Source organism: Tenrec ecaudatus, chromosome 7 (genome assembly GCF_050624435.1).
Source record: "Tenrec ecaudatus isolate mTenEca1 chromosome 7, mTenEca1.hap1, whole genome shotgun sequence".
Classification (NCBI taxonomy): domain Eukaryota; kingdom Metazoa; phylum Chordata; class Mammalia; order Afrosoricida; family Tenrecidae; genus Tenrec; species Tenrec ecaudatus.
The window spans coordinates 52,957,177-52,973,861 of record NC_134536.1 but is presented as its reverse complement, the minus strand read 5'-3'; the positions used below and the strand labels follow the sequence as shown (position 1 = coordinate 52,973,861).

Sequence of the window (16,685 nt, the reverse complement as noted above, 5' to 3'; positions counted from 1 at the left end):
ATAAACGTTGTTTTCTCCAATGTATTAATTTAAAAACTTAGGCTGCTCACTGACCCATAGCCCTACAAGGGACAACACTGGAGACACAGTGTTGGGAATTGCACCAGATCTGATCCCGCCACATGGGAGGCAAAACACTAAGGAGGTGCAACAGAACAGCAGGGAACAGAGTGGCGAGGTCCCCAGGGAATGCTGAAGGTGGACTTTGGGGCCAGGGCGTGGTGCCCCAACAGAATAGGCTAGAAAACACTCTTAACGGCCAATAAACAGTCCTTGAGCTAACTACAAGCTTTTCTTTCTTGTTGTGTTTTGCTTGGTTTTTTCACATTGGTTTGTTGTTGTTTTGTTGTATATTGTTGCTTAGTTTTGCTCTGTCTTGTTTTTGTGCATGTTATTTTCTCTGCAGATCTGTCTAAATAAAGTAGGCTGGACTAACAATCTGGAGGAGAAAACAACGGGACCAACAGTTCCAGCTGACATGGAAGAGTTGGAAGTGGGGGGATAAGTAGGGGTGTTAACAAACCCAGGGACAAGGGAACAACAAGTGATCCAAATCGGTGGTGAGGTGGGTGTAGGACATCTGGTAGGGCGTGACCAAGGGTAATGTAACTAAGAGGAATTACTAAAACCCAAATGAAGACTGAGCATGATACTAGGACAAGAGTAAAGTCAAAGGAAAGAGCTAGGAGGCAAAGGGCATTTAAAGAGGTCTAAATAAAGGCATGTACATATGCAAATATATTTATATGTGAAGATGGGGGAAAATCTGTGTGCATATATTTATAGGTTTAGTATTAAGGTGGCGGAAGGACCTTGGGCCTCCACTCAAGTACTCCCCCTCAATGCAAAAATACTTTCTTCTATTAAATTGGCATTCTATGATGCTCACATTCCCGACATAATCGCTGAAGACAAAGTAGGTGCATAAGCAAATATGGTGAAGAAAGCTGATAGTGCCCAGCTATCAAAAGACATAGCGTCTAGGGTCTTAAAGGCTTGAAGGTAAACAAGCAGCCCTCTAGCTCAGAAGCAACAAAGCCCACATGGAAGAAACACACCAGCCTGTGTGATCAGAAGATGCCAAAGGGGATCAGATATCAGGCATCAAAGAACAAAAAACCCTATCATTGCGTACACACCTCCATGATACGATTGCTGAAGTGAAATGGGAGCATAAGCAAATGTGGTGAAGAAAGCTGATGGTACCCAGCTATCAAAAGATATAGCATCTGGGGTCTTAAAGGCTTGAAGGTAAACGTGGCCATCTAGCTCAAAAGCAACAAAGCCCAATGGAAGAAGCACACTAGTCTGTGGGATCACGAGATGTAGAAGGGATCATGTATCAGGCATCATCAGAACAAAAAAAAATCATATCATAGTGAATGAGGGGGGGGGGAGTGCAGAGTGGAGACCCAAAGCCCATTTGTCGGTTACTGAACATCCCTTACAGCAGGGTCTCAGGGAGGAGACGAGCCTGTCAGGGTGTGATGTAGCAATGATGAAACATACAACTTTCCTCTAGTTCTTAAATGCTTCCTCCTTCCCCACTATCATGATCCCAATTCTACCGTACAAATCTGGCTAGACCAGAGGATGTACACTGGTACAGATAGGAGCTGGAAACACAAGGAATCCAGAGAAGATGATCCCTTCAGGACCAGTGTAAGTGGTGACACTGGGAGGGTAGATTGGAAAGGGGGAACCTATTTCAAGGATCTACATGTGACATCCTCCCTGGGAAACGGACAACAGAAAAGTGGGTGAAGGGAAACATCAGACAGTGCAAGATATGACAAAATAATAATTTATAAATAAGCAAAGGTTCATGAGGGAGGGGGAAGCGGAGGGGCAGGGAGAAAAATGAGGAGCTAATGCCAGGGGCTTAGGTGGAGAACAAATGTTTTGAGAATGATGAGGGAAATGAATGTACAAATGTGCTTTACACAACTGATGTATGTATGGATTGTGATAAGAGTTGTATGAGACCCTAATAAAATGATTTTTTAAAAAAGGAATGAAGGCAACATATGTACAAATTCGCCTGATGCAAGTGATATATGGATTGTGACAAGAGTTGTAAGAATTCCCAATAAAATGATCTTTTAATAAAAAAATGAAATCCAAAAAAAGTTTTAAAAGTTAAAGAAACAGATCCACTATATTTTTATTATTTTCCAATTAACAAAGGAGTATTTGTCTTCTTATAATGGAGATCCCCTCATAGAGGGGTTTAGGAGAGGAGATAGGTTAATTAGGGTGTGAGGTAGTATCGATGAAGAACACAGCTTTCCCCCAGATCCTGGATGCTTCCTCCCCCCAACTACCATGATCCGAATTCTACCTTGCAGGGCTGGATAGGACAGAGGCTGTACACTGGTACATATGAGGGTTGGAGGTACAGGGAATCCAGGGTGGATGATACCTTCAGGACCAAGGGTGTGAGGGACGATGCTGGGAGAGTGGAGGGTGAGTGGGTTGGAAAGGGGGAACTGATTACAAGGATCCACATGTGACCTCTTCCCTGGGAGAGGGACAGCAGAGAAGGGGGGAAGGGAGACTCCGGATAGGGCAAGATATGACAAAATAACGAGGTATAAATTACCAAGGGCACATGAGGAAGGGGAGAATGGGGAGGGAGGGGGGAAAAAAAAGAGGACCTGATGCAAGGGGCTTAAGTGGAGAGCAAATGCCTTGAGAATGATTGGGGCAGGGAATGTATGGATGTGCTTTATACAATTGATGTATGTATATGTATGGATTGTGGTAAGAGTTGTTTGAGTCCCTAATAAAATGTAAAAGAAGAAAAGAGAAAAAAATGATTAGGGCAAAGACTGTACAGATGTGCTTTATACAACTGATGTATGTATATGTATGAACTGTGAAAAGAATTGTATCAGCACCAATAAATTGTTAAAAAAAATACACACAAAAAAAATAAATAAAATGTAAAAAAATAATAATAATAAAAAACATACATAAGATCTGTCCCTTCACCATCTTACACATATATTAACTTTCCTAGAGTTGAATGAATTAGATCCAAGACTGTAATTAAATATTTGTGCAACTGCTAACACTGAACGTATTTAAAAACAAGATTAACAAGTCATTGGGGAAAAACCTGTTGTAGAAAAGATGAAAATGTACTTTTCCCTCTACTGCCTACTGGACATTAGACCTAGATAGTTAGGCAGAGAAGACCAGCTCTTTGTTCTGTGGTACCGAAGATATAAGTTAATGGAAAATTCCCTCAATGTTTATTTTGTTTTGCCTCTTATATCTCAGACTTGGAACTTGAGAAATTTGTAACCCCAAAACACCAATTACACTAAAAAAAAGATGAAATGAATGCTTATACTCTCTTGCCAAAGAACCACAAAAGGGAAAGCCTAAGACAAAGTTTCAGGCAATAAGTGCTCTTCAGCCAAACCCCACACACGCACACAAAAAACCTCAAGCCCACCTACATCCATAATCCACACCAATGAAAGTCAAGTAGAAAGCCAAGATATTCATCTTCTCTAGACAGAAACAAGGCAGTTCTGTTGCTCCACCAAGTGTCAGAGCAGGCCAAGCCTAGAGAGTACTTTCAGTCCCACCCTGGTGCCATAGTGGTTATAGCCTGGTGCTATTAACTGCAGGGTCAGCAGTTAGAAATGGACAGCTCCACTGGAGAAAAATGGGGCTTTCTACTCCTATTAAGAGTTACAGTCTTTGTAGACCCCCTGGGGACCCTGGCCAAGTGCCATAGAACACTGGAGCATTGAATCCTGGATCCTGATGGCACACACTCTCCAAAGGCCATACTAATGGGATCCAGAGTGTAAACTCCAGTAGGTAAACTGGCCTCTACCTCAAACACACCTGTAACCTGAGGACTTAAGACTGAAAATTACATAATGTATGAAGAAGCAGATCAGCTGTGTCAGGAGTCGGTAGGCAGACCAACAATGACCTACTTCAAAGCCCTACTTGCTGTATTAAGATATGTGTTATTCTAGCAAACCTGACCTTGACATGATCAGTGAATATCATTGTAAGTTTTGTCTGACAACCAATTCCCATTGTTTGTGTAAATAGTATATAGTCATGTAAGGATTTATTCCACACAAGTGAACAACCCAGGTTTTGCAATAAATATGTAATTAGCCTACACTTGTTTAATCTCTCTCAATAGTGCTTTAAAAATTAGTGTCATAAGCTAATCAATAACACTATTAAAACAAGGTCTTTATGTTCCAAGGAGATGATCAATAAGATTCTCTACCATAAAACAAGAAAGCCTTTACAATGAACCAGAGGAAGATACAAAACACAGATTCAGGAACAGATTTGGGGCTTGCACTAATTCCTTGCTCCAATCTAAGAACAATTAGTTTTTATATCCTGACCCTGCTCGATACTCCCCCACATGAAGGAAACACAGAAGATACGGGGCCTATAGTAAAGTGTAGTGCAGAAAAAGTGTGGTGCCCAGCTGTCAGATGCAATGTGTCCAGGGTCTTAATGGCTTGTTTCCAAACAAGCAGTCCTCTAAGTGAGACCATAAGTGAGTCCACATGGAAGAAGCATATCAACATCCGTGACCCCAGGACTGTAAATTATATAATCCAAATCCAAAGGCAGGAATAGTATCAGAGCTTAAATTGAGAGATTCGGATGTGCAGAAGGCTACGGAGGAGAGTGGAAGCCAAAATACAGTTGCAGGATCTACACAGGGAATAACCCTCAGGTGATTTCCTTCTAACCGTGACTGAAGGATGAAAATACACTGGTTGCCAGACAGAAAGTACTGGAGAGACATTTACAGTGATTAAAATGATGTATGTGACATGAAGGATTAAAATCTGTCTCTTGATTTCTCTCCACTGATATACTTTGTGTTTGATCTGGTTTGTAATATATTCTGTGAGTTTTTCATATTGGGGTTTATTATCTCGGTTGTAGTTTGTCACTGTGGGTAGCCTTCTTGGATCTTTGCTATGTGTTTTTATGTTTTATGGTTTTATATCAACGCAAGGATTGCTAAACCTGGGGGGGGGGGAGGTTACAGTAAGGGAGGTGAGGGAGCTGATATCAAGAAAGAAGAAAATGTTTTGCAACTGATTTTGGTGTCAATTGTACAATACTGCTTGAGGTGACTGAACCATGGAATGGTATGTCTGAATTAGCTTCTAATAAAATGGTTTGGGCGAAAACGTTACAGTCTGGGAAATTCGCAGGCAGTTCCACCCTGTCCTAGAGGGTCACTATGAGTCAGCAAACTCGCCAGCAGTGAGTGAGCAGTAAGGAGGTGTCCCTTCCTCTCCCCCTGAAGTGATGTCAGAGTCGGGACCGTTACCAGCAGTAAGTAGGCCACTGCAGCACGAAGTCAGTGCACTGGACTTCCACTTCGACCTCAGGCTGAGAGAGCAATGAAGGGATCTCAACTCCTAATTTCTCTTGGAAGCTTAATGGAGAAACTCGATCCTTTCATCAGCCAGAGTATTATCAAAGCCAGCAAAAACAAGCAGATTTAAGTAATATCCAGCGGTTCATAACAGCACTAAAATTCCAAGTTTCAATCAAGACATATTTTTATACCAAAACCAGTAAATTCTCAAACTGATTTTGAAAGATAATCAGTAGATACCAACACTGAGATGACAGAAATATTGGAACTATCTGATAAAAATGTCAATGGAGTCATCAGAAAAAACACTTCAACACATAATCAAGAAATACTTTAAACACATGACAAACTAGAATGGCTCAGCAAAGCAGTAAAATCATGTAAATGAGAAATGAAAGCACAGGAGTATTAAAAGGTCCTATGTTTGGATTCAACTAGAAAAGGAAGAATGAATGAATGCAATGGAAGAGAGAACCATAAAAACCACCCAATCTGAAAAACAAGCAGGAAAAAGAGAAAGGGGCAGGTGGGGGGGGGGGGCGCACGCGGGGAATATCAGGAAGCTGTGGGACTTTAACAAAAGATCTCACTATCTACCACGCCATCAAGGCTGGAAAGACAGACCTGTGAAACTACATTCTGAGAATAAGTGAAATTATCCTTTAGGAATTAATATGAAACCAAGGCAATCCCATAGGAAAGGAAAATAAGGTGAATTTATCATGTTTATATTCCCTAAAAGAATGGGCAAAGGCGGCTATCAAAAGAGATAGTGTCTGGGGTCTTAAAGGCTTGAAGGTGAACAAGCAGCCATCTAGCTCAGAAGCAAAAAAGCCCACATGGAAGAAGCACACCGGCCAGTGCGATCACGAGGTGCCAAAGGGCAGGTATAAGGCATCATGCAAAAAAAAAAAGATATGCGTGTATATGTATATATATGTGTGTGTGTGTATGTATGTGTATATATGTGTGTGTGTGTGTGTGTATATATATACCATATTGAATAAAGGGGGAAGTGCAGAGTGGAGACCCAAGGCCCAAGTGTCGGCCAATGGAGATCCACTCATAGAGGGGTTTAGGAGGGGAGATGGGTTAATTAGGGTGCGAGGTAGTACCGATGAAGAACACAGCTTTCCCCCAGATCCTGGATGCTTCCTCCCAACTACCATGATCCGAATTCTACCTTGCAAGGCTGGATAGGGCAGAGGTTGTACACTGGTACATATGAGGGCTGGAGGCACAGGGAATCCAGGGTGGATGATACCTTCAAGACCAAGGGTGTGAGGGGCGATACTGGGAGAGTGGAGGGTGAGTGGGTTGGAAAGGGGGAACTGATTACAAGGATCCACATGTGACCTCCTCCCTGGGAAAGGGACGGCAGAGAAGGGGGGGAAGGGAGACTCCGGATAGGGCAAGATATGACAAAATAACGATGTATAAATTACCACGGGCACATGAGGGAGGGGGGAACAGGGAGGGAGGGGGAAAAAAAAGAGGACCTGATGCAAAGGGCTTAAGTGGAGAGCAAATGCTTTGAGAATGATTGGGGCAGGGAATGTATGGATGTGCTTTATACAATTGATGTATGTATATGTATGGATTGTGATAAGAGTTGTATGAGTCCCTAATAAAATGTAAAAAAAGAGGAGAAAAAAAAGAAAATGATTAGGGCAAAGAATGTACAGATGTGCTTTATACAATTGATGTATGTATATGTATGGACTGTGATAAGAGTTGTATGAGCCCCTAATAAATTGTTTTAAAAAAATAAAATAAAATAACTAAAAAAAAAGAATGGGCAAAGGAAGCTGTGTAAATAAAACACAAAAGAAGGAGCCTTGGAACATCAGGAAGTCGACAGAACATAGGAAACAACACTGCAGGAGAACAGAAAAGGTTTTCCTTCTCCTCTTCAGTTTCCTTCATGACATTTGACAGCTCTAAAAAATAATTACAACATTATCTGATGTGGTTTTCCACATACACAGAAGAAATGTTTGAAACAATTTTACTATAAATGGAGATGGTAAAGGTCATAAAGAAGGTAAGGCATCTATGTTACTTGAATTAGTAAAATTATAACATATATTTTAATTGTAGTAAATATATAGGCAGGCACCATATATACTTGAGTATAAGCCAACCTATCAGCCAAGGCACCTAATTTTACCACAAACTGCATTAAAAATGTACTGAAAAACTCAGTTTATACGAAAGAATACACAATAAGTCAAAACAGCATTCACATTTGTTAAACAAAAATGTTAAAATGCTATAAGGTATTACTTCTTGACATTTTCTTCCATCTAGGTTTATCCGTTTCTGAAATCAGCGTTTCCAACTCTTGCTACCTGTCCTGCAGAATTCTGCCCTCTTCAAATGACATGACAGTTTCCACATCCTCGAGGACTCAAATCATGTTCTTTTGAATGTTCTTGAAATTGTGAGAACAAAAGTAAGTCTGAAGTCTGGGGGCATATAGAGGCTATAAGATGGATGAAGTAAAGTTTTCCAACGAAATTCTCAGAGAATAAGCAGGAGCATTGTCAGGATGGAAAAACAATCTCAGCACAACTTTTTCTCACCCACAAAGTTTTCAATTTTCTAAGGTGTCTTTACAATAAGGCCCTGTAATATTCCTGCATCCAGTGTACAAACCCATTAAGACGCCCCCCCCACCCCCGGAAATCCAAAACACGGTCACCATAACCTGCTGAGCTGACCTCTCTACCTTGACTGAATTGGCACAGCAGATTCCCTTGAAAGCCACTATTTTTGTCTACAGATGGGCATGGGGTCTCCACTCCATGCCTACCTTCGCCCCCACACACACACCAATTCACCTTGGGTATGGTTTTATTCTGGGTCTTAGATGATCCCATCGACACCTCGTGATCACACAGGCTGGTGTGCTTCTTACATGTGGGCTTTGTTGCTTCTGAACTAGATGGCCGCTTGTTTACCTTCAAGCCTTTAAGACCCCAGATGCTATATATTTTGATAGCTGGGTACTATCAGCTTTCTTCACCACATTTGCTTATGCACCCATTCCGTCTCAGTGATTGTGTCGGGAAGGTGAGCATCACAGAATGCTGGATTGTTAGAACAAAGTGTTGCTGTGTTCAGAGAGCACTTGAGTTGAGGTCCAGTGCCCATCTGCAACCTTAATTCTTAACATATAGATATGAGTACATAGTTCTAGTCCCCTCTCGTTTATATATACATAAAAACGTATATATATACATATAAATATATAAGTATATATATTTACATATGTACATGCCTGCATTTAGGTCTCTATAAATGTCCTTTGCCTCCTGGTTCTTTCCTCTATTTCCTTTTTATTTCCCTCTTGTCCCACCATCATGTTTGGCCTTCATGCGGGTTTAGTAATTCCTTGCTACTACATTGTCCTTGATTGAGTCCCACTAGGCATCCTACAACCTTGCTTCTGTTAATTTTCGTTCACTTCTTGTTCCCTTGTCCCTGAGTTGGTCCCACCTCCCCTTCCTTTCTCCCACCTCCCTTTCTCCAGTATCTCCCCCGCCCCCCCGCCACCCAACATTGGTCCCATTCTTTTCATCCCCGCCTTTCTTATCTAGATAGACATGCAGATACATTAATAAGTTCAAAAACCAGGCAAAGCCAAATAAAACAACAAAGGAAGTCAAAACCAACAAAACAATAGCAACAATAGTAAAAAACAGATACAAAATAACAGTAACAAAAAGAAAGTCCCCCCCCCCCAAAAAAAAACAAAAAGAAAGTCACTGACAAAAATGGAAAAGCCTATAAATAGTTCAAGGTCTGTTTGCTGGCCTTTATAAGTGGTTTCCAGTCGAGTCTGATGGAGTGCCCCACTCTGTCTCCAAAGTCTAAATTTGGTATTCCCTGGGGGTTTCATCAGTCTGTTCCCCCTGTTACTCTGCTGCATGCCCTCAGTGCCTCACGTAGTGTGGAGCCAGACCGTGCACTATTCCCACACTGTGACTCCAATGCTGTCCCCCTGCAGTGTCATGTTTCAGTGCAGGATGCCGGGTCACGTGGTGGGGACAGCCCCACAGTCCTCCCCATGTGTTATCTGCACCGAGTAGGAACATCATCCTTGGGGCTTGACTGGCCAGGATGTCCTCCCCTCACCCTCCATCCCTTTGTGTTTCTCCCATGTGCTCTAATCCAACAAGCCCCTCTCCCCAAGCTGTAGCCCCAGTGCTGTTCTCTTAAGTGCATTCTTCTGAAAGTGGGGGAGGGGGGGTTGTCCACATAATCGGGATTGGGGATGGCCTCGCAGACTTCTGTATTGGTTCCCTGGTATATGCCAGTGTGTTGTACTCACATCCTGGCGCATCGGGTTGAAGCCTGGTCTGTGTGTCTGTGTCTGTCTCTCTCTCTCTCTCTCTCTCTCTCTCTCTCTCTCTCTCTCTCTCCTGTTGAGAAATAAACAATACCCTCCCCTTGGGTGAAATAGTGCCCTGCTCCCTGCCTACCCATGACTTTTTGGTTACAGGGAAGAGATAAGGCAGTCAAGAAGAGATATACCACAAATGAAAACACACAACTTTCCTCTAGTTCTTTGGTTCTTCCTTCACTCCACTATAATGAGCACAATTCTACCTTTACAAATCAGATTAGACCAGAACATGCACACTGCTACAGATAGAGTCTGCAACACAGGTAATCCCAGACAGATAAACCCCTAAGTACCAACAAGGAGAGCACAGATACCAGGAGGATTAGTAGAGGGTGGGGGGAGGAAGGGGGAAATCAATCACAAGAATCAACCTAGAACCCCTCCCAGGGGGATGAATAACAGAAAAGTGGGTGAGGGGCGATGGAGGACAATGTAAGATATGGAAACAATAATCTATAATTTATCAAGGGTTTGTGAGGGAGGGTGGGCAGGGGAGGAAGGGAGAAGAAATGGGGAGCGGATATCAGGGGCTCAAGTGGGAAGAGAATGCTTTGAAAACGATGATGACGGCATACATGCAAATGTGCTTGACACACTGGATGAGTGTATGGATTGTGATAAGAAATTTAAGAGCCCCCAATAAAAGTATTTAAAAAAATACTATTTTGATTGAAACTTTCCCTTGAAGGCACCCTAATATGGCTGTCAAGTGTGTTACTGAGAAAAGTTGGCATCTAACGAAAGCAGAGGCATGTTTAATCATGTTTTGTGTAGAATCAACCTGTATATGTATGAACTAAAATCCTAATAGAACTACTTCGTGACTTACTCTCATATGTAACAAAACATAACATTTCAACAATCTTCACATGTACAATTCAATGACATTAATTATGCTCATCATGTTGTTCAACCATCTCCTGAAGTATTTCTAAATTTTCCTATCAACCTTTACAGAAGCCAGGGTCGTCTAAATATTGAGACCGCTATTGTCCTTACTCCCATCTCCCACAAGTGCCAACTAAGATATTTTGCTATAGTTGCCTATTCTCAGTAGTTCAAAGAACAACCACTAAAGTTTGGCAAAGCATACACTGAAAAACATCACAGAAATATATCTAAACAAAATTCAAAAATGTCCAATGACTCACAGGAAGACAAAAAAACAACATATACAGAAAGACTCAAATATTAACATATTGACAAATTCAATGTATATAATCTAAATACAGCAATTAAAACAATGATTAAGACAGGTCTGAAATCATGGCCCAATTATATACAAGAAAATCACTTCCAAAAAAAATAAAGAAAATCACTTGAAATATCAAAATATAAGCATGTTTAAGATAAAAAGACATTAAACATACATTACATAAACACTGATTGTAAGAAAACAGTAGTGGCTGTTTTGGTATCAGATAAAGTTCAAAGTAAAGAAAGTTACCAGAGACCGGGAAGGCTAGTGATGAATGCCCAGCAACCATGAGCATGTACGCACAAAACCACACTATCACAAAATACGTGATGCAAAACTGACAGAATTATTTTTCGATTCACCATTAAAAGTTGGAGATAGCAACATTCCTCTCCTCTCAGTGACTGATAGAACATCCAGACAGAAAACCATGGGAGCAGCTGTCTTTCATCAACAGGTGAACAGTGGTCCACTCATAACAGGAAATACTATTCGGCAATCACTAATACAATCAATAACCCAGGTGAAACTCCAGAGAATTATGCTGAGTTAAAGTCATCAACGTTGCACACTGCATGATTCTATTTATATAACAATCTTGAAAGGACAAATGATAGACACGGAGAATCAATAAGTGGATGCCAGAGTTTAAGAAGCGGTGTGCGGTAAAGTGCAAGGGCGAGTGGGTATGGCTATGAAATGAGGGATCCTTGTGGTGGTGGGAATATTCTAGAACTTGACTGGGTCAATGTCAATACCCTAGTTGTGACACTGTATTAAAGTTCTGAAAATGTTGTCATTAGGATAAACGGACCAAATGGCATGTGGCGTCTCTATATTATTTTTTACAAATGGATGTGAATTTGTAATGATCTCAAAATAAGAAGTTTAATTTTTAAAACAGAATGAAGGAAAAACCTCTAGTAGGGTCAGAGGGACAATTTCATTTACTATAAAGCATTATATTAACAGTGAACATTATTAAACATTACTTCCTAATTGCGTAGCTTGGAACCATGAAACAAATCCCTTGACTGCTATCTTACCACAACCCTTCTCTAAGGATTCACTTCGAAGAGCTAAGAAGGTCAGCTTACCTTCCACGCTGTCAGAGCACGAAGTTCCAATGCCAGTATCTCCACTGTCCGAAGTTATGCTGTGTCTTCTGGTATGGTTATTTCGATGGTTCGATGGAACGGTTGGGGCCTGCCACAATGATTCATTACCAGGAAGCCATGCTGATGAGGAATATTCTGGGCCTACAAAGAAAAACATACAACACTTAACACACACATAATGTCTACGAATAGGGAGGGGCACTGGCAGCTTGGTGGCAGAATTCTCTCCGGTCCCAGTCAGTGCCTTTCAGGAGCTGCCATCTTTCTGTCCATGGATGGCTACATGTTCCTATTGCTATTTGGAAAGCAAATTTGTCCAATATCCAAAACACCTTAGCACTATATAATACTCACCACTATGTGGGTCATACTCATCCCAATAACCCCACACACACAAAAACAATCCAACATTTGGGTAAATGGAGTACCAGACAAGACTGGTCTTTAAGCATTGTTTCTAATAAGGAACAATTAAAAATAAAGCCCCAGAGAGTGAAGTGAACAGAACTGTTAATGAAGAGAATTTTCCGAATATTTAAGATGTTTTACCATTGTCATTCTAAAAAATAGGATATATAATGTAGTAACTAGGAATTTCACAAATAACTTCAGATTTCATAATGTCTAGGAATTCTCTGACTTCTTTTTGGCGTGTTTCTAGCTACTTGTCTTCTTTCTTTACTGTACAAATATTCCATTGCAGGCAACGACCACATATCCAGTTCCTTCTTCAGTACTGCACTGAACATAAAGATTCAAACAAACAGAAAAAATGTACTGAGCAACTGGAAAGAGATACAACAAACTACTATGAGCAATTTTCTTCAGATGGTAAGCTTGCTGGAGATTTCTTTTATCTCCATACTTTTTATTCTGTTTAATTTTCCATTCACATTGATAATGAAGAAAAATGCTTGTTTTTAGAAAATGTTTAACCCCTACTTTATTAAACCCAATACATAACCTGTGCTAAATACTACATAAATATGCATTATATAAATAAACATATAAATCTAATAAACCCAATAAATAACTTGTGCTAAATAAATATTATCATCTTTGGAGACAGGTTTTCCTGGGGTGAGAACACAACCTTACGTGGCCTAGTATAGAACAAGATGGATGCATTTTAACCTACACATTAAACTAGTAATGTAACTTTACACAAAAATATCCAAAAATGCACAAAATAAATCTGATCTATAAATAGAAAATTTTTTTAATGAGAAGCCACATTTTAATTTTTTTAATTGCCATATAGTTGATTCTGACTTGTAGTGATCCTATATAGGTTTTCAAAAGGTTGGCCATTTGAACACACCTAGTGTGGCTGCCAGAAAAATCCCCAGTGATCTGCTTCCATGAAGATTATAGCCAAAAAAAAAACCCATGGGGCCGTTTTCTTCTCTCACTTGGGGTTGTTAAGGGTCAGCATCAACTCGGTGGCACATAAAACAACATATTAGCAATAACAATACTATAATTCAATAGTCACAAATTAATTCAATCCCCTGAAGCAGTAACACAGGAAAGCTTCTTGAGGCTGCAGCAATGAAGCCTGACTGCTCAGACGTTCACACAAGGCTGCAGTGGTCCTTTTCCTAGGTAAGGCTCCTAGTCAAAAGAACACAGAAGGGATGAAACTACAAATCCAATCACATCAGACAAATCAATAGATCAATCAACAAGAAAGCGGATGTTCCATTCAGAACTTATCTTTCTAAACCAGTGGGATATTTTAATTTGCTGTGGGTACCACTATGATCCTACTGTTACTAAACTTAACCTCTCATGCAATCACATCTTTCTAAAGAGATATAAGTTATGTGCCTAGAATGCTAACAATGATTAATAAAGGTCACGAATAAAATTGAGTCAATTTGTAGTATGAGAAGAATGTCATGTTCTGTCTCTAGATCAATCTAGACTCACAAAGCAGGAGGTAGGCATGAAATATAGTTAATGAGAACTAATAAGAAAAATGCTACTCTAATGGGAACTTTTATTGATGTGTGTGTGTGTGTGTGTTGAATACGTTTTTTAAAGTACTTAAAATAAGGCTCCGTATCTTAGGCAACAAAGTATGAGCCAGGTCCAAATATATTAAAAACAGATGACTGGAAACTAGTTCTTTCTGGGGCCAAGACAGAGGCATCACCATTGGAACATCAGAGGTCCCAAGACATGGTATGCTGGATTTTCTTTTTTGGAATAAATTGTTACATGCGTCCATTCCAGATTGAATTCCTTTATAGAGAATAATAAAGAAGTATATGCTCAATATAGAGAGAATATCTATATATTCAACATGTATAGTATATTCGATATAGAATATGTGAATTCCTTTACATAGAATTTATATAGAATAATAAACGCATTGAAAGGCCACATAAAAATTACTAACAATTTGGAGAAAAAAATACAAATAACACCATTGACAAAACGCATTTACACTTTTAGATTAGAAGTTGTAATCATAATACAGATTCTGAACACGAATTTTTCAAAATGCACTTTGTAACCTATTAGTAGGTCTTAAAAGTAATTTGATTGAGACCATTTTTAATTAAACAAAACAAAAATAACAAGGGGCATATATGATATCAGATGTGCATAGTTCAGTTTACTATCTCTGAAAGATCAAAAGTACAAAGTATTTTGTGAACAAAGTTTAGACAGTGGTCTTCAACTACCCCAATTTTACCTATCAATAAAACCAATGTACAACTAAATTATAAAGACATAACACCAGGAAATAACGAACGCGCACACACTCCCTCCTTTCCTTAACTCTTACATCTCATCAGTCTCTGAAATTCTTTATTCAAGTTCAGAAGTCTTAATTAGGTGTCCCCTCTCCAGCCCATGGTCACAGATCCTACCTAAATCTTGGTCGGCCACTGCAGCAATCTCCTGGAAACTAGTCCCCTGCTGGAACGCTGTCTAAGTCGTGGCTTCTCTACCCTGCTTCACAAACTACTGTCCAAAAACATTAAATAGAACTCAAACGTCTTTAAATTAGGAGAGCTGACTTCCCCAGCTGGCAGCCTCACTCTCCTAACACTCTGCAATCCTTACCTCCTCCGTACTGTCTCCCCCAGAGACACTCTGCACACCAGACTTAGCTCATCAGAGCTTCCACACCGGCGTTTTCAGGGCCCCAGCCTCCCCTTGCACACCTTTTAAAATGCCAGTTCAGACTTAACCTGCTCTAGAAGTCTATGCTGACTCTTTCAAATAGCATTACATAACTACTCCTCTGTGTGCTTCCAGTATAGTATTTCAAATTCCATCACATTTACTAAATTATATTCACCTACAATGACTGTCTTCTCCCTCACCAAATTGTACACTTCAGTGAAGAAAGGTAATTTTTTTCTTTAGCATACAGCAGCACAGTTAAGTAGGATCCCAATAAATGTAGTCATTATTATCACTGGACACTCAATAAACATTCATATAAAATTAGAATCTTGGGAGCCTTATAATTAGGGTTACAAATTAAAGCAATAGTATTTTAGGTCTTGGTTGTCAGTTTGTTTTTTAAAACCAGTAACATTTTAAGAGTTACATTGGACTAAGTTTCTATTTAAAGTATTATCAAAGCAGCCCGGCAAAAAAAAAAAAAAAAAAAGAAGTCTTTTATAAATCTGAATGGTTGATGGCCAAAATACTAAAAATATGTTTCACTACCTTCCGTAATGTTAAAACATTCCAAGTCACTGAAAAAATAAATAAAACATCAACTCCCACAGCATAAAAAAATGTTCGCATTACCAGAAGCCAGCTAATACACCATCTAAAACAAAGAACTTTCCTTCCCCCAAGGGGAAAAGATGTTATACTGAGAATTATCAATTTAATTGTTTCACTCAAAAACATGCATTGCAGGTCACTTGGAAGAAGCATACCAACCAGTGTAATCATGAGGTGTCGCTGGGATCGGGTAGAAGGTATCAAAAGATCCAAAACAAACAATTATATTGATATGAACAAAAGGGGTCCGGTCAGAGTGGAGACCCTAAGTCCATTCGTAGACAATTGGATGTCTCCTCACAGAAGGGTCACACATAAGGTACAATTTTTCATCCAGGTTGCAACATAGCACCCATGAAACACACACTATTCCTTTAGTTCTTGACTACTTCCTCCCCCCCACTACCATGACCAGTTCTATCTTACAAATCCGGCTAGACCAGAGTTAAGTATAGAGTTCTCCACACAGGGAATCCAGGACAGACAAAGCCCTCAGGAACAGCAACACCACGAGGGGGTGGTGCCAGCAAGTGGGGAACCATCACAATGGTGGATCTATAACCACCACCACCCATGAGAGACGAATAGCAGAAATGTTGAGTGAAGGGAGGGGGAAGATGTGTAAGACATGAAAATAATAATAAAAATGATAAAGGATTCAGGAGGGTGGGAGAGTGGGGGTAGGATGGAGGAAAAGAGAAGCTGATACCAAAGGCTCAAGTAGAAACAAAATGTTTTGAAATGATGATGGCAACATATGTACAAGTGTGCTTGATACAATTGTTTTACGGATTGTTATAATATCTGTAA

General features: G+C 40.0%; 1 protein-coding gene across 1 annotated transcript in view; it reads right to left on the bottom strand.

Annotated features, from left to right (window-relative positions):
- Nucleotides 1-16,685, bottom strand: part of CEP85L (centrosomal protein 85L) — a 123,036-nt gene that overhangs the window by 91,912 nt on the left and 14,439 nt on the right. Inside the window, exon 2 of the mRNA XM_075554624.1 lies at nucleotides 12,099-12,260. Within this exon, the coding sequence (XP_075410739.1) occupies nucleotides 12,099-12,260 (162 nt within the window). The remainder of the gene's footprint in view (nucleotides 1-12,098; nucleotides 12,261-16,685) is intronic.